General features: G+C 38.8%; 1 protein-coding gene across 1 annotated transcript in view; it reads left to right on the top strand.

The window, feature by feature from the left end:
• POLR3B (RNA polymerase III subunit B) overlaps positions 1-24,254 on the top strand; it is a 121,468-nt gene that overhangs the window by 78,232 nt on the left and 18,982 nt on the right. The window contains exons 19-23 of the mRNA XM_075938432.1: positions 2,456-2,583; positions 9,304-9,513; positions 11,341-11,499; positions 12,220-12,337; positions 15,444-15,586. Coding sequence (XP_075794547.1) covers positions 2,456-2,583; positions 9,304-9,513; positions 11,341-11,499; positions 12,220-12,337; positions 15,444-15,586 — 758 coding nt within the window. The remainder of the gene's footprint in view (positions 1-2,455; positions 2,584-9,303; positions 9,514-11,340; positions 11,500-12,219; positions 12,338-15,443; positions 15,587-24,254) is intronic.

The raw sequence follows: 24,254 nt of genomic DNA, 5'->3' as shown, positions 1-24,254 counted from the left end.
GAAGGAATATACTTCTGACCACCAGACCAGGATGGTGATTGTAAAATGTTGCGAGAGGAGAGAGACAAAAACAGAAAACCCTATAACAATGAGGGATTTTAACCCTATAACAATAGGGGATTTTAACCATTAATGACTGCTTCTTGGAGCAGCTAGTCCTGGCACTCACTAGGGGAGAGGCAATTCTTAGAATTATAGAATACTAGAATTGGAAGGGAACTCAAGAGGTCATCAAGTCCAGTCCCCTGCCCTTATGGCAGGACCAACCACCATCTAGATTCTTGATCATCTTTGATAGATGTCTATCCAACCTGCTTTTAAATATCTCCAATTATAGGGATTTCACAACCTCTCTAAGCAATTTATTTCAGTGTTTAACCATCCTGACAGTTAGGAAGTTTTTCTAATATCCAACCTAAACCTCCCCTGCTGCAAGTTAAGCCCATTGCTTCTTGTCCTATCAACAATTTTTCTCTTTCCTCCTTCTAACACTCTTTTTGATACTTTATTTAGTCCTAAGTGGCACACAAGATCTGGTTCAAAAGGTGAATACAGCTGAACTGCTCACTAATAGCAACCATAAAGTAATTAAATGTGTCATCCTTGTAGGGAGGAAAATACCAAAGAAACCCTCCATAGTAGCATTTAACTTTTAAAAAGCAACTACACAAAAGAAGAAACCTAGTTAATTGGAAATTAAAAGGAATAGTCAGAAGAATAAAATACGTGCAAGTTGCATGGAAACTATTTAGAAACACAATAATAGAGATTCAAACTAAATGTATACACCATATAATTAAAAAAAAAAAAAAAGCAACAATGTGAGGACCAAAGAAATGCCACCATGGCTGAACAGCAGAATGAAAAAAGTGCTTACTGGCAAAAAGGGGTCCTTTCAAAAACTGAAAAGGAGCATAAATTCTGGGAAATCAAGTGTAAAAGTACAGTTAGGGAAGTCAATGAAGAATTTGAAGAACAATTAGCAAAAGAAATGAAAACTAAGAGCAAAGAAAAAACCAGAAAAAAATTAAATACAACAGAAGCAGGAAGCCTGCCAAACAATTAATGGGGCCCACTGGTTGATCAAGTTGCTAAAGGAGCACTCAAGGAAGACAAGGCTGTTGCCAAGAAGATAAATAAGTTCTTTGAATAAGTCCTCACTGCAGATGATCTGAGGTAGATTCCCATATATAAAAAGGTAATATTCACACAGGAGTTCCAAAATAACTCAAATATGGAATTGTAGCACTACTAATCCTGCTAGAATCATTGGGTTAGAACAGGCCTGGGTAAGATCCGGCCTGCCAAGCCACTGGATCCAGCTCTCAGACGCTGCTGCGGCTCACAAACGTGGTGTGGGGTGGTTTTTCTTTAAAAACTGTGAATCTAGAGGAGCGGGGAGAAGCTTTAATTGCTGCTCCTGCCTCTAGCACAATCCCATTGGCCAGTTTCTGAGGCAGATTGTGAAGTGTTAGGAAGGGTTTTGCAAAACTGGATGACTGGGCAAACCAAGAACACAGTGAAATTAACAGGCAGCAGGTGTAAAACAAACATAAGAAACTATTTAGTGTCACAATGCATTGTCATCCTTAGGAACCAGTTACCAAAGGATGTTATAAAGGAAGAGCTAGGTAAATTCAGAGATGATACGTTCATCAATTGCTATTATCCAGTATGGTCAGGGATGCAGCCCTGTGCTTTGTACCTCCCTAAACCTCTGACTGCCAAAGCTGGGACTGGACAATAGAAGTTGTATCACTCAATTATTGCCTTCTGTTAATTCCCTCTGAAGTATCTTGCACTGGTGACTGTCAAAAGACAATATTCTGGACTAGATGGACAATTGGTCTGACCCAATATGGCCATTCTTATGTTCTTATAACATAAAAATTTATTGTCTGGTTAGTTTTCTGAAGTCTGCTACAATGTACTAAAACTGCCTTTTTGGTTTTTTCCTACCAGTGATTGAATATGAGTTTTTATCTTTTATCATAGACTTTTAGCTTGTTAGAATATGTGATCAGAAGTGAGAAAAATATATTTCTCTGGAATTAAAAATTCTCTTTCGAGACATTCTTATGTGATCTCCCTTTTTATTTTGTAGCTTATATTAAGTACTGCTGTTTTATATAAAATTAAGATCTATTATGATCACTATTTACTCTTCCTTTTTTTTCCTTCTATTTGTCCATTTAATTTTTTACTCTTCCAGTTCTTTCTCTGCCTCTGCACATGGACTCAATGAAAGGCCAAATTAAAATGTTGATTAAAAAATTATTTGAATTTGTCATTCAGGCTTTTAGATTTTACTCACTTCATTTTTTTTAATAGTAACAAAACAAGTTAAAATGATTTATCGGACTTTGTGAAAAGGAATTTAATAAAATTATGCCATTAGGCTGTTTACAGATGCTTTCTAATCAGACTTTTTTTCTTTCTATTATTTTTTTTAAAGAGACACCACACACTTGGAGATTGAACCTTTCACACTTCTTGGCGTCTGTGCTGGGCTTATTCCATATCCTCACCATAACCAGTCCCCAAGAAACACATACCAGTGTGCTATGGGGAAGCAGGCAATGGGTAAGATTGGAATGTTGTAATTTTAGAAACCACATAACCTAAAATACTAAAAATATTCTTGTCTCCTAGATCATTTAAAAATATTTAGGAGGTGATGAGAACATTTTTTTTTTTTTTTTTTTGAGCAATGGCTTAGCTGCCAGGAGAAATTTATGTTATTCCAATTTTCATTTATTTTTGTTTGTTTAGAAAATAGCTCAGTAAAATGGAGGCTGCTATTCTGTGGTCTTCATACTTCAAAAGAAAATTTGAAGAAACTGTAACACTATTGTTCCTATTTTTGTAACAGTTATTGCTTTCAGGTTTTCAGCATAGCTGGAAGATTGGCAGTGGTTTTCTTTTTCTTTTTTTTGTACTGCAGTGTGCTGTGGGTTTCCAAACAAAAAAGAGGGGGGGAAGTGTTTGTACAAAGCGAGTGAAAGCATGAAGAAGTGATTTTCTCTGAATAGTTAGAGTACTGTCATTTTTAATATATAATCATTAACATTCAATTCCATGGCACTAAGAATGTCTGCATTTTCTGGTAAGGGAGGGTACTTCCTCAGTAAACTCTCACTTCACAACATTTTATATTTTGGCTTTATTTTTGGAAGAGAAAGCACTGCTAGGCAGTTACGGTGTCATCTCAGTGAACTAAGAAATGAAGATAGTTTTCTAAGTATGGATTTTTAATTAATTAATAGTAGCTGGTATAGAATCCTTTAGCTGCCATCTTATGGGGTTGCCATGTTAGGTAGTTAACATCAGATCTAGTTGTGCCATTTGATAAGCAGCTAAACCAGCATTAAAACCTTCCTGTTAACTTGCACACCTAACTAATATATTGTTTTAAGCCACATCAAGTCCAGTGAAAACCTGATTGGCAGCACATTAGTTCCGTCTGCCCTGTTGAGACTTCAGCTGTACATGTCAGTTTTACGTCTTGCGTTTGTGACAAGTTGAGATTACAGTGACAGAACTCCAGGTAGCATGAAAAAAAAAGATCGCCTGTGTTAGGTTTAGAAAATCATTTGCTTTGTGATGTGACTCCTAAATTTAAACAGTACTCCTTTTGTAAATATCTTCTAGCAGAATTAATGGAATAATATAGTTGCCTTGTACTTAATGGTCAACTTTAATTTGTCAAAATACTGACAAATGTAAAATAGTAAGAGAGGCATTACCACCTTAAAGAAAAAGTAGCCCCATTTTTTTCTTTTATAGATTCTCCTCCCCCCCCAAGAGTCTCTATTTTATGACTATTAGTCTCAGAACGTTTGGTTAGTTACCACACACAGTTAAGCAGGATCAGTGTGTACAGAAAGCCAATTCAGTATCTGTGGAGTTCTTTTGTAGTTTTCTGTGTGAAGGTTTTTTTTCTCGTTTTGTTTTGAGTGTCATTTGCAATTCATTGTCTGTGTTTTCTGAGGTTGGTGTATTCAGCTGCTTTGACCCTAGGTCTTGCACATTTAGCTCCTTGGATACAATCCTCTGACGTTACTGCTGACGATAGGAACACAAAAGCCATTGAATATCTTTAGCAATAAAAAAAAGCCTTTGTTTCTATTTGTTATTACAAAACACCTGACTCAAAAGAATAAGCATCGAGATAAAATTACATTTAAAAAGTTGGCACATGGCTGCATGTTACTTGGTACACTGTAATATCTGAAAGCACCCTGAGTCTTTATGAAAAATTGTGTACACTTGTCGGGGGTTTTTTGTTGTGTTTGTGTGTGTTTGTGTTTGTTTTGGTGGAGTTGCTATCTAGTGGTAGAAAAAATTGTTACATATAGATTAGCTGGATAAAATGAAACCTATAGGATATTCCTGTCATTTATTTAATTTGTCTGCATTTATTTTTGTATTTACACAAATGCTGATAGGTACTTCAGAGTTTTGTTGCTTGTTTTGTGTTTTTAAAAGTTATTTCTCTACCCCACTGGCTTTGCATAGCTATATGGAAGGGCCCATATCCCCTCATGCCTTGTGGTGTCAAGAACTAGGTGTATTGAGAGAGCATGCTACCTTCCTAGAGGGAAGGATTTGGATTGCTCAACACTGCCCTGTCTGGTGATTTGAGGAAGCTGTATTAACAGGATTCAAAGAAGTCAATCAAAAACCAAGTTATGTCATAGGTGAGAAGAAATGTGAAGCAGGGATAAATTGACAGGAACCATCATTTTAGGCATGAAATGAATGCAATATAATTGGTTATGTGTAGATTATTAAAATCTCAGTCAGCGTTTAGACAGGGTAATCCTTATTAAATGTACTGTACTGAAAAATATATTTAATGGACAGAATGAGCATTCTTGTAAACATGCTGGTGCAATCAATAGTAGGCGATATGGATTTAAATCAGGTGGTGAAACTTTGTTTCAGTACAGAGAACGTATAGTGAGATGCATGTAGCATAATGCAGGGATAAGGATGTTAGCTGTTCTTAGGTTGCAAATTTAGATGTGGTTGCAAAGTCTTCTGACTGTGCATATTTCAGCACAGAAATAATTTAACAGTGTTATTCAGGATTATAACTCAGTACTCTGCATTATTGAAGTGCCATATGTTGCTAGGATAATGCTATAAAGGATCAAAGACTCTATGAAAACAGAGATGAGAGTTATTTATTTTACAGTAGTACCTAGGAGTCCCAGTCATGGACCAGGAGCCTGTTGTACTAGGTGCTATTCAAGTGCAGAACTTAGTTGGGAAATACAGAACTTACATGTCTTTTTTCTACTACTAATTCAACTGATAGTGTGTGTTTTTGTGTTTATATGGATATGGCGAGCAAAAATGTTCATATGAATGACTCTGCTATTACCCATGTTGCAGATATACAATGTTGTATCCGTGCAAATGTCAGAATATAGGTAGTTGTAAAGGAGACAGTTTTACAGCCCTGGTTATTGCCTTCTGCCCTATGAATGCTGTAATAAAAAACTGCAGATAGATTCCTTCAAATTCTGCAGCTAATTCTTCTAGTACTAAGAACCGTTACCATCGATATATTGTCAGTTGCTCCTGGAGAACTGCGGAGGTCCCTGATGACTGGTATATTACAGGGAAAATTCAGTACCAATTCTCACAAATAGGCTGAGGAAGGAGATTGCAGCTCTGGGAATAGAGCATTCTTTTTAGGTAAGATCTGTGATGTATTTCTCAATGTATTGAGAAGTGCCTCAGAATTTGTGTACAGTTTATTGGCAGGGGAAAAGAGAGGAAAGAATACAAACAAATGTAAACAAAAGCAAAACCAGTGGGGGTCATTACTGGTTTGTGCAACCTATTCTTGGGTTCTGCCACCAGCCACCAAGGGACAGCATTTATGCTGCACACTGTGCAGTCTCTTTCGCCAACTCTTTGCTCTACCAATGAAGGCACAGAAGTGCCTAAAGTGAACCAGGCTTTTGTATTCTATCCCAGTTTACCCATAATCTCTAAAAGAGTGTTTGTCCTGTTTGGTGTCTCTCTCCACCCCCCAAGGGCTCTTTCAAATACTAATTACCCTGACCAGGAAACACCTGTCATGTAAAATTCCCAATGAGATCAGTTATCTCCCCACCTCCACCACCCCACCCTGCCACCTGAGGATTCAGTGCAGCCCCTGCATAACATGCTCCATGCCCCTGCAGAAAGAAAAGAGTGGGAAGTCAAGTAAATGGAAATACAGAAGTACCAGCAATCCCTTTGTTTGTACTCACAAATGCTCCCTTTTGGTTCATATTTAAACATCAGTTTATTTTTTGTACATTTGTTGAAGTTCGTTGTACTTTGCCTGTTTTTTGAGGCTCTGTTCCTTTATAAAGAAATGTGAGTGGCTCCCTAACACCACAAACCTTAGGGAAGGGGAAAAAAGCTCCTATTTATGTGCATTTCAGGTTCAATTTAACTACGCAGAGAAGGCTAGAGATTTGGCAGTCCAGAGGAGAGAAGGCATTCTGTGATTGTCTGCACTGTGAGCTAGAGGTGTGAGTCCCAGCTCATGTACATTTAATTGTGCTAGCTCAGTGAGAGAGAGCACAAGAATAAATAGTAGTGTAGTCACTGTAGCATAGACCACAGCAGCGAGTACATAGTCACAGGTCTCGGGTGGTTTGTGTGCAGTGCAGCTAAGCTATGCTGTCACTTCTGTGGAACTGCAGCTGCAATACTATATACACTCACACTATCTCCAAGAGAACTACCTTTTGCATAGGATTCCCCAACGAAGAGTGATTACTGATATATTGCACACTAACATTTTACTTTATGCTTGAGTGTGTCTTCCTCTAATCAATAACATTGCTATTTAGGCACCTTACCCTAATTGTTTATTTCCCCCTTGTTTCTTTGTTTTTATCGTACTGTTGCATCCATGTCTAGTCAAGCATTAATATGTATTGGTGCACAAACATTCTTCAACTTCATTGGTCATCCATACCTGTTCAAATGAGATGTAAGCAAAAAAGAAATCAAGTTAGAATTACCTTATGGTGTGATGTAATACCAACTTTAAAGATAAGGAATATCCATTCTGAAAGAAAACCTTAATATTCATGCCCAGTAAACTTCCATTAGAATTTCTGAAGTTTTGTAAATGTGTCACTCACAGGTTTAGAAAACAAGAAATTGTCTCTGTAATTTACTAAGGTTGAGAGGCAGGTGTTCAGAGTGTGTTTGAAAACTATAAATCTTGGCCTCTTTCTTCTTTTTCTTGGTTGGTCACTGGAACATAGGAGATATAACCTATAAAGTAACAGGAGAGCATAAAACCCTTAGGAAATAGAGGTGAGAAACGATCTGTAAGTGTTTCACAGCCATTATAAAATTATATTTCTCATTTAGCAGCAGCTTCCTCTGAAGAATCAGGAATTGCTTTTAGAATCATCTGAAAACTTAGTTCATTTGAGTAGTAAGCTCCACAGAATTGGCGCACTGTAGTAGTGGGGTGAAAAAGGATCATTTGGACAGAGGCAGAAATTGGCACAAAGTTACATGTTAATTTCCCCCAATGAAAGAATCTCTGTGCTCTGCAGTGGGAGAAATTTTAATTTTTCAAAGCCTAGGGAAGTAGGATGGAATTGTCCCAGTTGTCTGAAAAGTTGTCTGAGTGGGTAGGAAGTGTAGGGGATGGGCCATTCTATTGTGATAACTGACAGACCTGATTCTGTACACAAGATGCAAGCAAGGCTGAAATAGCACATTTTTTTTTCCCTCCTCTCCTATTGCAAACTAAGGATTAGGCCTCTGCCAGCCTCCCCCAACAAATGGTGAATCTCTCCTCTCCCCTCCCCAAGAAGAGAGTAAATTGGTCACCAGAAAGATGCAAATGAAGCCATTTATCACCTGTGCCAAAGCTCCACCTGTACTCTGGGACTCTCTTCAGAATTGACACCTCAGAGCTGCACAGCCACTTTGCAGACCGCAGGGAAGTGCAAGAAATCCGGAGAGTTTGTGGGACCCAACAGAGATGGCTGCCATATCCTCCTGTAGTATTTCTCTGTCCCTCCCTCCGCCTTGGGAAGGGGACTATATTAGAAGTGTTTTGTGACAGCCAATATAGCATCAAGGGAGGGCAAACCTTGAGAGTTGGCTGTAACATTTGCCATTTGAGTTACTTGTTTTATGGGTGTTTTTTAGTATTTTGTCAAATACAGATACTTGGACAGTGAAAGCATGTATTTGTCCTAACCCTAATAACAGAGTTGTGCATTGTTTGGCAGCACAAAATCTGGGCATAACTGCTAAAAGTTTTTAAAAATGCTTTGTATTTAGTTTTTTAAGATCACAGTGTATAAATACCAAGAGAAGACCTAGCACAGGGCCTTGCACAGCAAACAGTAGAAACATATGAGTGCTTTCGCTATTGTTCCGCTATACAACAGTTTATGTTCCCCTGCTGAGTATTAATTATTTTTTCTTCACAGATTTCAGAAGACACTTTGGCAGTCTGGTGGGAAATGGCCAGAATCTTAGTATCAAGCTGGGAGGTCTATACAAAGTGTCGAATTCTGAACCGTAAATTTAAAAGTAATTTCATGTAAAAAGACAAATAGGTTGAGGGTGAATGTCTACTGTAGTCCTACCAGCAGTGACTCCTCTGATGATTTCAGAAAGTAAATCTGTCTTGGCTGCTGTTAACTGCATGCTTTATTCATGCTTTCTGACATTCTAACACAGACCGCTGAACTAATTATTATCCAGAAAAGGAAGTAAATATGATATGGCGGACACAGAGAATGATCCAAAGCCCCTTCAAAGTCAATGGGTGTTTTTCCATTTATTTTGATGGGCTTTGGAGGGATCAAGCCCACAGCTTCTCTCAAAAACCTACAGTTATTAAGAATTAACCAAAAATGATGAAAATGAATTTGGCTTTTGTTGACTTATTCTGGATTAGACACTTACTCTGAACTAGAGCATTTAGATGACACAGGCACTTACCTTAGGATTTGGTTTTGGGTGGTTTTATTAATTGCTTTACTTTTTTTTATTGATCTGGATTTCTTTGTGAGCCATTTTAAATCTTTTTTTAAAATCTGAAGTTATTCCAGCTCAGTCTCTAATCTGAAATGTAAGGGTTTGCTTCCCCCCCCCTCCCCCCCCCAGTTTCTTCTGAAGACCTTGCATTAGCAGATAAATTACCTACACTTGTCGAATGTCGCCTTGGTTCTTTTACATGTTGGTAATTTACATTTAAAATATTTCAAGTAATAAAAAAAAGTTTTCGCTGTATTGCTTTTCTTTTAAATATAGGTACCATTGGATACAATCAGCGGAACAGAATTGATACCCTTATGTATCTGTTAGCATATCCACAAAGGCCAATGGTTAAAACAAAAACCATTGAACTGATAGAGTTTGAAAAACTGCCAGCTGGACAGAATGCCACAGTTGCTGTGATGAGCTACAGTGGTTATGATATTGAAGATGCTCTTGTCTTAAACAAGGCCTCCTTGGACAGAGGTAAGAAACACATGGGCCTATTCTTTGTCACTTGTGCAAAGCAAACAAAATAACTTTTTGTTTTTATAGCACTGCATGCTTATTTAATTAATTTTGCCTAAATTATGAAGATGAATACTTTTCTAAACTAGGAAAACAACTTTGTAAAAAATTTTTTGTAAACGTAGGAAGGGTGTATGTGCATGTGTACATATTATATGTACTTGAATATGGTGTGTTTGTGGTGACATTATACAAGGTGTTTGTTAACTGGTGCGTATATATGATATGAAAACGAATGATTGACTTTTGTCCTTGAATAACAAAGGATAAACTATCCTCTTTCAAAAAATAATTGTCTTGCATAAAGTTGTTTTAGATAATCTGAGAGTGTGAGGTTTGCTCTTTAGATGATGACTTAGGCCTTTGTTTGAGCTTGATGGAGAGAAAAAAACTTACTATCATTTTCAATACTGGGGAAAATAGATAAAATTTGACTTTTGAATGTTTTCAGAAGAAGGGAGAGAGCGTGTGTAGTTTTGTGTCACTATAAATGTGATGTTTAGAGCAAAGTAATTATATGCCAGGAAACAAAATAGAGGAAAAACAAACATCTACTTCCTCTTTAAAATTTATATAGTTCAGTCTGTTTTAAGTGGGAAAACATAGTTACCGTTCAATAGTGTGTAAGCAATATTTGTACCATTGCCTGATTGTAAACATCAGTCATATTGCAAATATTCTTCAGCACTGTTTAGAATCAAGAATAATTATCACTTTATGATTGTTAGTTTTAGTATTGGGTAGCCAAAACCAGACTCTTCCATTAGTTCATTTTGTCTCCCTTTTACCCCTTCCTTAACACGCCTCTTGCTTGTTGCTAGGCAGCAATAATAGTATTCCTAGACATGTATCTTTGGCATTAATGTCTGCCGCACTTAATTTATGCCTTTCTTTCTGAAACAACAACAGGCATGATTTAAAACTGAATGTTTTCCTTTCTGGTAAACTGGTAACATTTACAGGGAAATCTAAAGACCATGTGATGCTTGTCAGGAGTTACTTCACATAATCTAATGATATAGACGTACTGTAAATGGCTACAGCTATCCTTCAAATAAAACATACGTTTACTAGGAGGCATTATTCTTACCTCACTGTATTTCTGAATGTGGGAAGGACAGGCAAGATCTATAAGCCATCTATTGCTCCTGGGAAGAGAGTTTTTTAAAGAGCACAGTTTTTTATCTTAAACATTTTTTGTGGTGATATGTATAATACAAATTTCTTTTTGAGTAAAACAAAACAAAAAAACAAAAACAAAAAAAGAGGAAACATAGGAAGTGCACGAAACAATGCTAAATAGACACTTTCCTGATAAGCAAACATCTATCATCAAAAGTTTTCAGTAAAATCTTTAGCTATCAGGGTGCCACTAAAAGGAAAAGATGTCAAACTTCTCCTTTCTAATCCTGTTCAAATGCATCTTTTCTTCCATGTAGACTTTCAGTGATGATCCGCTACAGATGAAAGAATTGATGTAGGCCAAGTAGGAAATCGGCACAGCTTTAAAATTGAGCCATCATGGTCAAATGCCTTTGATATATCTGAAAATATAGCATGTGATCTGATTTTAAATTGTCAGCTTCTTGAGGCCAAAGACTTTTGTTCAATATTGCACACACTGAAAGTGCTCAAAAATCATACAAAATATTTGGGAGTATTGGCTATTATGCATTTGTTTCCTATATCTTTAGATAAATTAACTATTTTAAATTTTCTTTTGATAACTGCTTGATTATAAAATAACTTCTGTACACTATTAATTTGAATGAGGTTCTGTTTTAGGATTTGGAAGGTGTCTTGTCTATAAGAATGCTAAGTGTACACTGAAGCGCTACACAAATCAGACATTCGACAAAGTGATGGGTCCAATGTTGGATGCAGCTACACGTAAACCAATTTGGCGTCATGAAATTTTAGATGCAGATGGTATTTGCTCTCCAGGTATATAAAACTTTACCAGTAATGATATTTGGATTGTCTTTGGCAAGAGAAATGAGCATTCATGTATCTTCTAAGTTGCTTTGACATGCTTGCACCTTTTATTGTTCTATATTTCTTAGAGTACTATATATTTTTAGTGGACATTAAAAAGCAGAAACAGTTATTGTTCAGTAAATAATCTGGTAGTTGTGACTATTTTTTTAATATGCATGACAAATGAAATTCTAAATTTAAATAAAAATGACTGTATTTTGATACCACAGCAAATTATGAAACTATATTATTAAAAAAATTATGTCTTACTACCTGTTTTCTTCCCCTTAACTTTCCTAGTCGTCACAGCTATAATATTATTGAACTTTTTACAGTTTAAGTCTCTTCTGTCATCAGATTTTCATCTTTTAAAATCATCTCTTATAATTCTTGCATATATCCTGTTTACAGCTACCAACATTTGCAAACAATTGATAAGGATACTTGAGGGAAGAAAAGAGACACCTTTTAGTCTTTTCTGTTATTGTTTGTCTCTGAAGCCATTGTGTTACAAATATAACAAACCTCATTTCCCATACATCTTGCTTTATTCATCCTATCCCAATGTGCCTGTCATTTTGAATATTATAAAATATATTTCTCAATACATGTAAGACATCAAAATATTTGCATGATACTTGTTGATTTTTTTGTTTTCTTTTTTATCAATATTTTTTCTGTCATTAGGTGAAAAGGTAGAAAACAAGCAAGTGCTCGTGAACAAATCCATGCCAACTGTGACTCAGACTCCTCTGGAAGGAAGTAATGTGCCTCAACAGCCACAGTATAAAGATGTGCCAGTAACGTACGTCACACTGTAATATCATACTTTAAACTCTACAGGTGGGAAAAGGAAGGACAGGTATCAGATGCTCAGCACTGGAAAAGTAAAAGGCATACATTTTCCTTAGAAGTTAAATTCAGTGCTGTGGGCCAGATTTTTAGGTGCCTAAAGATGCAGATAGGAACGTAGCAGTGTTTTCAAAGGCTCCTACGCACCTTTCCCCTGTTGTTTTTGGCCCCCTGAAGACTGGAGTTGGAGTGGCAGGTAGAAACTCCCTGCAGACAACAGGCGGGTGGGTCAGCAGGGTCTCTCCCAGAAGACACTGATGTAAGAGAAGAAACTGGGCCTTCGAAGTTTAGTGTTTGGGCAGGGGGCACAGAGACACAAGTTGGAGATACTGAGGTAGCAAAGGAACATGAGGATGCTGGGGTGGGAGGATAGAAGTACATGCAGGAAAAGGGCACACATGGGTAGCCACAGAGTGAGCAGGAAGCAGTTGCTCCAAAGCCAGTGTTGAGAGCAAAGGGCTGAGTGCTTCACAAATGTACAACCATCTGTTGACCCAAGTTGTTGTTGTTGTTGGGAACGGAGCTCTGCCTGCTACACAGACTGATAGAAGGAGCTACCTATTGGCCTGTCTCGCAGTTCTGATTAGTTCTCCTTCCCAAGGAGGCAAATGAATTGGAAAGGACAGGCAATTGCCCCAGCCTTCAGGTAGACAGTGACATTTGCCATAGCTGAGGTTATACAATAAGAGAAGAGCCTCATACCCAAAATGGCTGAGCAGTCCTGTTGACCTTTTAGGTTAGCTTGTATATTTCAGATGGTATTTGGGCTCCCTCTTGACTGAAAGCTTTCCCCAGTAGACCAGTTTGTGCATGCTGCATTCGCTCACGATCTTTGCCAGTAATAAGCTTGTCATTCTTTGGTGGGCTCATAAGAATTCCCATTGGGTTAGTGATGGAGCAGAAAAGGAAAATTAGCTTAGTAGCACTTAGGCCTGATTAGGAGTCAATGGGAGGCTTCCTGATGACTTCAATGCCAGGTGGATTAAGCCCTTAATAAAGAAAAGAGGCAGAGAAATCATCAAGCAGGAAACCTTAGCAAGGAAAGATGTGGATCCAGGGCCTATAAGCTATGTATTATGGTTTCACCAAATTAGCTTCAGACTTGATTACTGGAGCCTCCCATTGTCCTGCACCCCTCCCAATCCATCCCCAAAGCTTTCACCAAAGTCATTGTCCTTTTCTCTCTGTGCTACCATGTCTAACTACTTTTCTCAAATCTCTCTGCCTTCTCCTTCCACAGGGATTTTGTTGCATTGAAGTTCTCCGTAGCTCACGTCCTGACTAAATATTTGATTCATCATCATCTTCACTCCCTGCCCTCCCTCTCTCTCTCTTCCTCCTTCCCCCCCCCCCTCATTTTAGTAATGGCAGCATTAGTACCCATGTACTGATATTCATTGTCACAAGCACCTGTTATTTGATACTATGTATAGTGCTGGGAAAATGGACATTTTTTGTTTGTTAAAAAAAAAAAAGCAATTTGAAGTAGTTGGCATTTCAGTTAGGGATATTGGTGACTGGTTAAAAGACAGGAAACAAAGGGTAGGAATAAATGGTAAGTTTTCAGAGTGGAAAAAACTAAACCAAGGAACAGTCCTGGGACCCATCCTATTCAACTTATTTATAGATGATCTAGAGAAAGGGGTAAACAGTGAGGTAGCAAAATTTGCAGATGATACCAAACTGCTCATGATAGTTAAGACCAAAGCAGACTGTGAAGAGCTTCAAAAAGATCTCATCAAATTAAGTGACTGGGCAACAAAAATGACAAATGAAATTTAATGTTGTTAAATGTAAAATAATGCTCATTGGAAAAAGTAATCCCAACTATACATACAATATGATGGGGACTAATTTAGCTATAACTACTCAAGAGTGCAATCTTGGAGTCATTGTGGATAGTTCTCTGAAAACATCCACCTAGTGTGCAGCGGCAGTCAAAGAAGCAAATAGAATGTTAGGAAACATTAAAAACAGGGATAGAGAATAAGACGGAGAACATTTTATTGCCTCTATATAAAATCATGGTACTCCCACGTCTTGAATACTGCATACAGATGTGTTCACCTCATTTCAAAAAAGATCTATTGGTATTTGAAAAGGTTCAGAAAAGGGCAACAGAAATGATTAGGGGTTTGGAACAGGTCTTATATGAAGAGAGATTAAAAATACTTGGACTTTTCAGCTTAGAAAAGAGGACACAAACGGGGGATATATATGATAGAGATCTATAAAATCATGACTGGTATGGAAGAAATGAATAAGGAAAAGTTATTTACTTAAGAACTAGGGGTCATCAAATGAAATTAATGGGCAGCAGGTTTAAAACAAACAAAAGGAAGTTTTCTTTACTCAGTGCACAGTCAACCTGTGGAACTCCTTGCCAGAGGATGTGGTGAAGACTAGGACTTTAGCAGGGATCCAAAAAGAACTAGCTAAGTTCACGGAGGTTAGGACCATCATTGGCTAATTAGGTAGGAATAGTGTCCCTAGCTTGTTTGTCTGGAAATGGGTGACAGGAGAGGGATAATATGAGGATTACCTGTTATGTTCACTCCCTCTGGGCATCTGATATTGGCCACTGTCGGCAGACAGGATACTGGGTTAGATGGACCTTTGGGTCTGACCGTTCTTATGTTCTTACTTAAACTGAGAGCAGAGAATAAAAATTATTCCCTGAATTCTGTGTTGCAATTATAACCCTGTAATTTGGGTTTGGCAGTTGTTGATTGTAATGGAAAATCCAGCAATATATAATATATAAAGAGATTTTTTTTTTTTAATCAGGAAGAGGTTGTCAGACTATGCCAGCTGTTTTGTGTTTCACTGTAATCCCAACCTTCATGCTCTTTTGCTATTCCTTTTTAATCCCTTGTTCTCCAGAAATACATCTCTTGAACTCTATATAACAATTTTGCTTCATTGTCCTTCCAGATATAGACCACTCGTGAAATTTACATTGAATCAGAAACCTGCTGATCTATAACTTTCTCTTCATAACTTGTACTTGGTTCTGTGTGTGTATAAATGTAAGTGGTGTTTTTTTGTCTCTCTCTTAGATACAAAGGTGCAACTGATTCATATATTGAGAAAGTAATGATATCTTCAAATGCAGAGGATGCTTTTTTGATCAAAATGTTGTTGAGACAAACTAGACGTCCAGAAATTGGAGATAAATTTAGCAGTCGTCATGGACAAAAAGGTAAGTCTTTTTACTTCACAGGTGTGCAAAATCAACACCCTGGAACAAAACAATTATACTGACCTAGTCCTAGGTATAGACAGCACTGTCTCCCATCCACATAGCTACCACCTCTCATGAAGTGGACTAACTATGGGAGCAGATCTCCCACTGGTGTTGTAACATCTTCACTGTAGCACTGCAACAGTTCATCAGCTGCAGCACTTTAAATGTAGACCTGCCCTTAGTCAAAAAAGTGTTTGCTTTTAGCCTTCTGAATGTTTCCTGTTCTCATTAAGTCAGTTGGCAAGGCCTGTTGTACAAGTGTTACTACTTAAAAAACATCACAGTCTGTTGAATTTGCCTAATGTAGTAACTATGTGAGAGGAAATCAGGAAGGAGGGAAATGCAAGTAAACTTACCAATGTTATGAGGCTGAATAACGTTGGAGTCACTGTTGGTGACCAAGAAAAAGAGAGTGGGGAGAGTTCTCTTGTAAGGAAGTTTTGGATTTAGTCATGTTTAATACATTTGTCATGGGGCACAGGAAGTCTAAATTTCAGTTCTGAATGGACAAACAGGGTCAGAGATGGAGAGGTATGTCTGAGAATCATCAGCATGCAGGTAGTTGATCCGATGAAGTCACCCTATGCCAGGATGTAGAAAGCAAAGTGGACCAAGAATGGTGTTCTGAGGTACACCAATAGAGACCAGAAAGGGGGAAGAGGAGTATCTCCAAAGGGCATACTAAGGACTTAATTCTGCACTGGACTGAGCACCTCTGGAGAGCATTTGGTATCCTTAAATCCTTTAAAAAATCATTATTGGTGAAGATAGTTAACACCTTCCAGGGAGCTGCCCACATGCAAGAGTGGATGTTAAAGGAGTCATCAGTGATAGGATTAGAACCAAGGGCTTGATCCTGTGGTATTGGAAGCAATGGCAAAAGTTCCCTGGATAGCACTGAATCAGTCCTCAAGAGAGTATATTTTCAGACAAGAGGAAATGATCAATTGTAAACTGCTTTTAAAAATTTTCAGCCTCTTTGACACTACAATGAGAGAATCTGTGCTTGGAATGATTTTTTGTATCAAAATATAATCTATTCTGCTGCAAATACAGAATTGTATTGATATTCAAATAGCCATGGGTATGACTGTAGTTAGAGTTGCACGTGCTACTTTATTGTTAGTGCTGTACTAGTCCTGACATACTGTAGCTTCATTTCATTTTTTTGTCTTATTTTGGCTTGAGAACATTCCTACTCAGTTTCATGCCGGAGGAGGGTGGGGAATGTTTGTCTTTTAAGTTTGAAGCAAATTTGCCAAACCAGTTCCTTCAAATTTTTAAAGATATTTGACTTTAAAACCACTGGTCACTTCTCATCCACACCCCCTTTCCCTTATGTAAATATAGCTGCTATCATTTCAAGAACAGCTGGCTAGCGCTAAGTCTATACATGAGTGAGGTGGTGATAGTAAACTTCTTTCCTCAGAGGAGCCAGGCTGTACATGGGCTTGGGGCCCCTTTTTGTACTCCTCACTCATGGTGGCAAAAACATGCACATTTCTACCTGTGGCCAAACAGAACACTATTCCCCACCCTACCAGACATGGGTCACAATCACCCACACACTTATAACCTCCAGGTTTGTCTACAGGAACTGTAGCCTGCCATATTGCATTGCCCAAGTCTTTTCACTCTCAGCACTAGATCCCTATTGAATATAGTCCAATACAAGCTCTCTCTTCCTATTCAAAGCCCTTTGTGGGATTAGACACAGCTATCTGGAGATCACCCCTTCCTCCTTACCTGTGACCTTCCTCTACAGAGGCGTTCGGTTGGAACCCTTACACTGAGACTTAATCATGTGAAATGGAGATTTCATAGAAGCTGGATGTGGGCTTTGGAACTTCCTCCCACAAGAGAGGAATGACCCTAGGCCTCACTGAGAGCAGGAATAAAGGCAGAACTCCAATCCTTTTGAGTTGTCTGTCCCCTCACAATATCTACACCATATCCTCCAGTACCTAACCACCCACTTGCACAGATGCACAATTAATCCATCTTTTTCTTTGACAACCTGGAAAGGAAGCAAGAGAATGATTTTAAAAGAGACTTAGCAGTAGGTGGGAAATTCTAAACTCTATGGTGAGGGGCTGGGTCATATCAGTACATAAATAAAGAAACCAATGCAAATTCTGTAAAGACGAACTTTCCTCTGCTTTAATCCTGGTTCTGTGATTTACCATTGAAATTGTTTATCCCTCATCAGTAAATTATTAGTGATAGAAATGTAGCCGTGTTAGTCTGGGGTAGTTGAAGCAAAATGCAGGACAATGTAGCACTTTAAAGACTAACAAGATGGTTTATTAGATGATGAGCTTTCGTGGGCCAGACCCACTTCCTCAGATCAAATAGTGGAAGAAAGTAGTCACAACCATATATACCAAAGGATACAATTAAAAAAATGAACAAATATGAAAAGGACAAATCACATTGCAGAACAGAAGGGGGATGCGGGGGGGTGGGAAGGGGGAGGAAGGAAGGTAAGTGTCTGTGAATTGCTGATATTAAAGGTAGGGAGAGTGGGATGTTTGTGAGTTAATGGTATTACAGGTGATAATTGGGGAAACTGTCTTGGTAATGGGTGAGAAAGTTCAAAGTCTTGTTAAGTCCTTGTTGGCAAGTGTCGAATTTTAACATAAATGACAGTTCAGAGGATTCCCTTTCAAGTGCAGATGTAAAAGGTCTTTGTAGCAGAATGCAGGTGGCTAAGTCATTTAGAGAGTGTCCTTTCTGGTTAAAGTGGCAAGAAACTGTTTTCTCTTTGTGATCTTGTCTGATATCTGTTTTGTGGGCATTAATCCTTTGGCGAAGTGTCTGAGATGTTTGTCCAATGTACATAGCAGACGGACACTTTCGGCACATGATAGCATAGATTATATTTCTGGATGCGCAGGAATATGTGTTCTTGATCTTATAACTCACTTGGTTAGGTCCCATTACCTATTATGCAAAATGGGAGATGTAACATGTCATTATAAAAGTTGTAAACCCCAGAATGTGTGTCTTCTATTTTTGTGCATGTATCATTCTTGTATATGAAGTTAGAAATATGGAATGTAACTGTTTTTAAATCTAAATGTGCAAATGAGGGACATTAGTGATACTTAGGAACTTAATGGCTTGGTGATGAAGTCAACTACCTGTGAATAGTTTTGTTTTTTTCTGTAAGCCCAAACTGTGGTTGGTCCTACAAAGACATGTGGCCAGGCCACTTGAGGCTGGAACCCATTTTGGGTCTGGTACTTTTCTACTCAAGGTGAGAAGAATTTGGACTGAACACAAAGAATTCCTGCCTTGGGTAAAAAGGGACATAAAAGGGGAAAACCAAACAATAGGGAGAGTGGCAAGATGGCAGGAGACTCCCGACTTGCCACTGAAGATGTCTGCTGGAAACATCTAAAATTGAAGAGGGGCAAGGATCGGGTCCAAGCTAGGAAGATGCTTGGCTTGTGAAAGAAATGATTAGAACTGTTCAGAGTAAGTATTTGCATGTACCAAGTTTCTTAGTGCATTAGCGTTAGGTGGCCTGTTTTGTTTAGTTTGACTTAGTAAATTACTTTGATCTGTCTGTTTCCACTTGCAATCACTTAAATGCTACTTTTCCAGCAGGACAAGTTGGGGAGGGGGACTTGGAGTGGGTCTGCATTGGGTAACAAACCCAACGGTACCCCGCAGTTTTCCCTCTGAGATTTTCCATCCGGGGCAGAGTGAGTTTTGTCTTGTGCACCCATATTGAGGTCATGTGCACTTATTCGGATGTGTGCCACGATGGCACCCACCCGTTACACACACAGATGTATGTGTTATGGAAGAAAGAATACTAAAACAAGGGGAAATTAACCAGATGCATGACTTTAAATGTTTATTTAATATGAAATCAAATAAAAAAAAATTAATACTTCAAAAATTTCAGTAGCCATTTTAAGCCTATAATTCATAATTTTAAGGGCCTAGCTACTAAAGAAACAGTACACCATCTAAAATGCAGGTAACATTGCTAAACTGTTTAACCAAATACAAGTAAAAATTAACAAATTAATTGCAGCAAACTATAAGAAGGCAAGAATAAAAGTGTTAAATTTAATAATAATGTCTTTCAGGTAATTGTGTGCTGCATAGCTGGTACAAAACTTGTGCATAAAATGCAAGAAATACAAGTAGTGAAAAGAAGTTAAAACAGTACACTTGACTGAACTACAGCAATTTTAAAAAATGTTAGGTCATTATGTTATTTAAACAGTTTTCTGTAGTGTTTACAATAACTAAACTGGGACAGCTGCAACTGTGGGTAATGCTTACCGGTTCTGATTAACAGTTAACCAGTGGGGACTGGAGCAGCTCCCTGCCTCCATGGCCAGAGGGCTCCTCCAGCCCCATGGGGGACCTGCTGTGGACAGGGGCTGCTCCAGTCGTCCAGAGCAGCCCCTGTCCATGGCAGGCCCGGGCACCCGACAGGCAGGGGTTGGAGCAGCCCCTGCCTGGGAGGTGGCGCTTTAGTCTAGCTTTAGCAGGCAGGGACCCTGTTCCTGTGGGGCTGGAGCTCCCTCCCCCCCTCCTCCCTGGCTCCCTTTAATCAGTTAACTGATTAAACATAATGTTTAATCGGTTAACCAATTAAACGGGATTTCACATCCCTAAGCAGTACACCGCAGTTTGATGATGCACACAGGGATGATCCTTGAATCCTCCTGAGAGATCTCAATAGAATTTTGGAGGTACTATCCAGCCCTCTCCCAAAAACTTCTGGAGATGGCAACGTTATCTCTTCCTCCAGGGTAGGACACTTTCCCTAGGAGTCGGCGATAACTTCGGCAGGCACGACTGCAGTGAATGGGCTAGTAGTGTATGATCCAGGGAGGCTTCGGAACACCAGCAGCAGCTGTGCTCTCTGTGCCTATGGAGTGAGGTGTCAACAAAAGTCACCACTGCCGGGAGAAAAACAATGCCAGCTTTCAGGGCCATTGCCCTATTGCTTCATGCAACTGAGCAATCCCGTCCTTGTTTCCCTCCTCCTAGCGGGCCGTATGGCAGGTGCTGTGAATGCCCCATGCATAAGTACTCTGAAGGGGTATCACTAGGCAAATCTTTCTTTTTAAACTTTCAGAGAGCAAGTGAATTCAGAATCTTAACTTCCATTTTCCATGGTAACGAGAAAGTAGATCCCTCAGAGTTACGAACCCCGCAGGAATGGAAGTTGTTCATAACTCTGAAATATTTGTAACTCTGACTAAAATGTAAAGTTTGCAACTGAACACTGACCTAGTACAGCTTGAAAACTTGACCCTGCAGAAGAAAAATGCTGCTTTTAACCATCTTTAGTGAAACAAGCAGAGAAAGTTTCCTTACCTTGTGAATTTTTAATAAACTTTCTCCATGTTTTTTTTTAGTAGTTCACATTTAACACAGTGCCATACTGTACTTGCTTTTTTGTCTCTGCTGATGCCTGATTTGTGTACTTCTGGTTTCAAATAATGTGTGTTGCTGACCAGTCAGTCTGTAACTCTGGTATTTTTAACTCTGAGGTTCTACTGGACTTAGTGATACCCTCTGTGTGTGTTGTGTATATCTGCAGCCTGTGCCACCTTGAGGGGCTCCCTCTCTGCACCCGTGGAATGCCTGTGTGCTGGCAGGCAAGATGACAGAGCCCTACTCCTACTGGCTGCTCCCTTGTGGTATGGCTAGCTCTCCTTTGTGGGCTTGCTGCCTCCAGTGGCCTCTCTCAGTATTGAGTCCCTCCAAACAGCCCCTCCCTTTGCATGTTATGGAAAACAGTCCCTTTCCTGGGGCTTCCAGTTGTCTGGCACAACCAAATCCTGACCTTGCTTTAATTTAGGAGAAGAGGAAGTGGTGTAATAAATTTGGTGGTCCTAGCTTGTACCATTTAGGAGGAGTTCTTGAACAAATGGACTTGCAGATAGATACACAGACACAAACCTGAAATATATAGACACATAATATTGTTGATATTTGGTGTGATATATTCCCTAGTTAGTACAAAAATATGATCTGCACATTGTAGTAACTTCATTAGGTGTTCCCGGGCATCTTATGTAAAAGATTGGAAAACCATTTATGGTATAGCAATATCATAACACTTTGGCATGACTGATTAATGTACATCTTCTGAAATGAAACATTACTTGAATCTGATTTAAACTGAACTGATTTCACTGCTTCCAGAGATCAGAAATACCAGTTCTCTCTGCATCGGTAGAATACCTTTACCATTTCTACCTTTCCATGCTGCAGTCTCCAGAAACCCTATATTTTCTGATTTCAGGGAGAAGTTGCTTTGCGAGGAAGCTAAATGCTCCTTGCATTAGTTATACATTAGTTTATTGCATCTTTTTAAGGTTCTAAGTGCAGACCTCTTATTGGCTCTCATGCTATTAGTGTATCACATATGCCATTAGTGACTTTGCTCTCATTATTGAAAATCACTAGGGAATGCTCAGAGTACAGGAGTCTGTGTGTTCTCAAGTACTGTACTATGCAATTTTCTAAAGTGTTTAATACTTGTAATACATTTATCTTGCCTCTTTAAAATAATTAAAAACCCTTTGGAAACCTCATAGTAGTGGAGAAGCTGTCCTACGTTTTATAGGCAGCATCCAGAATTGATGATTGGTAGGTGTGGCATCACTCAAAATTGAAATCCGCGATGCACAAAATGTCTGCACTTCTTCAGGACCTTCTATCAAGGTCATTTAAATCCTATTGGAAGCTTTCAACACACGTTCAAATTGTTAGAAAAAAATTCCTGTTAGTCTTTATACATATCAGATTTTCTACAGAATGTGCTCATATTATACATCTCCTAGATCTCTAATCAGTGTTTTGTCGTGGTGTAGTCTTTAATATAATTTTGACCGAATCAAGAGAACTGGTTGGTTACATGTAGTTACTGTTATTCACTGAACTTTACGTGATCTTGGAAGGGATGGGGGCTGAGCTGGAAGGGGTGGGGATGGGGCAGCCAGCCCTCAGCGCAACCAGACCACAGCACGTCCTCCCCAACCCTCAGTGCTGCCCTAAATGTGTGGCACTCCAGTAGTGATTTAAAGGGCCTGAGGCTCTAGTCATTGCCAGAGTAGTGGTGATGGCTCAGAGGCCCATGCCCTTTTGTATTGCCAGGTACCGGGGCAGCGGCCATCTTTGCCCTCTCCCCATCCTCGTCAGTGAATCTGTACCTGTAAGAAAATCTAGTAAATCTTTACAGTAATGGTTTTAGATAAGAGAACTCTAATTAGGGTTAGATTATAACAATTAACTGCAGTTCTCTCTGCTTCCTTTTTGAGTATACCCAGTTACCTACTTCACAAATAAATGTACCCTCAACTTGCTACAAGACAACTAGCAGACTTTGCCAATATCCTCCAAAAAAGCATTTTATCTTCCAATTCACGTGCAGCAAGTGAATTAACTTTGTTTTGTTTTTCATTAACAATTTTTCTTGTTCAAGTGAGGCAGACAGTGTTTAAATCTCTGCGTTGTCTGAAACGTAGGTGAACATAAGTCAAGGCAACTCATGCGTAATGCTGGTTTTTAAAGATCTAAATAAGAAGAATGAGATCAGGAGAGCCACATTTTCATGTGCCCTCACTTATTTTCCAAAGTCTTTTGGAAAGAGAGCCATAGTTTAAATGGAAGAAAATAAAAGCTTAGGAAAAATTGGAGTAAAGTCTCTCAAATCATCTTCTGAAAGATATGCTCTGCAAGAACAGCCTTCTGTTAAGCTAGCCTGTCTGTGTTTCTCTCATAATTTAGGTTTATGCTGCCAGCTATTGCCCTGCTGCCCTCTTTGTGTCCTTCTCCCACACTCATTTCAGTGCCCACTTGGCTTGGGACAACACAAACTGCTGAGTCTGCCATGGCCTGTCCTTCAAGTCCTTCCTTTAAGCATGCTTCTTCCAAACTGCCTGTAAATCCAAGCCCTCTCTTGAAGACATGTCAAGAAAATTAAAAGCAAAGAGGAAAGAGAAATGGGAACAAAATGGGAAACTAATGTAGCTTTCTAAAGCTCATCAGTCAATCACTAGCTGTATCCCACTTTCATCTGTGTCTTGCAATGAGTTCTGTAGGACAGTGACCTTGTCTTGCTTGTCTACCGAGTACTTGGCACACTTCTCGTGCTAGTAAATAAATACCTAATGGTCAGAGAGAGTTTACTGTCCAATTCATAGGAGACTTTTGGTTCAACTGAATGATGATTTTTTTTTGTATTTCCAAGAAGGGAAAATACCTTGCTCTTTTTATTGTAACCTCTTAAAGCAAAATCATCTCTAGATGCAAAGAAGGCTGAGAGTACTCAGCTAAACAAGCTTCAACTGAGTTCCACACACAACTAAATTATTATATTTCCAGATTTCCCCTTGCTTCTCTACAAGTCACAGTGAAGAAAAAAGTTCGACTCCTTTGATGTGAAAAAGCAATATATCACTTCTCTGAAAGAACATTTCTCAGTCTCTCATGTGAAAAAAGGATTAACACCTCCAACAAAGGTCCTGTAGATCACAGAACTAAGCAGCAATACTGAACAGTATTCCTGAGGAGTGGAAAAACTGTATTTAAGCAAGAGATTGTTTGAACTGGCAAACAGAAGCTTTTTAATAGCTGAAGA

Source organism: Pelodiscus sinensis, chromosome 1 (assembly GCF_049634645.1).
Source record: "Pelodiscus sinensis isolate JC-2024 chromosome 1, ASM4963464v1, whole genome shotgun sequence".
NCBI lineage: Eukaryota > Metazoa > Chordata > Testudines > Trionychidae > Pelodiscus > Pelodiscus sinensis.
Note: the sequence above shows the minus strand (reverse complement) of the source record. Positions and strands in the feature narration are given on the sequence as shown.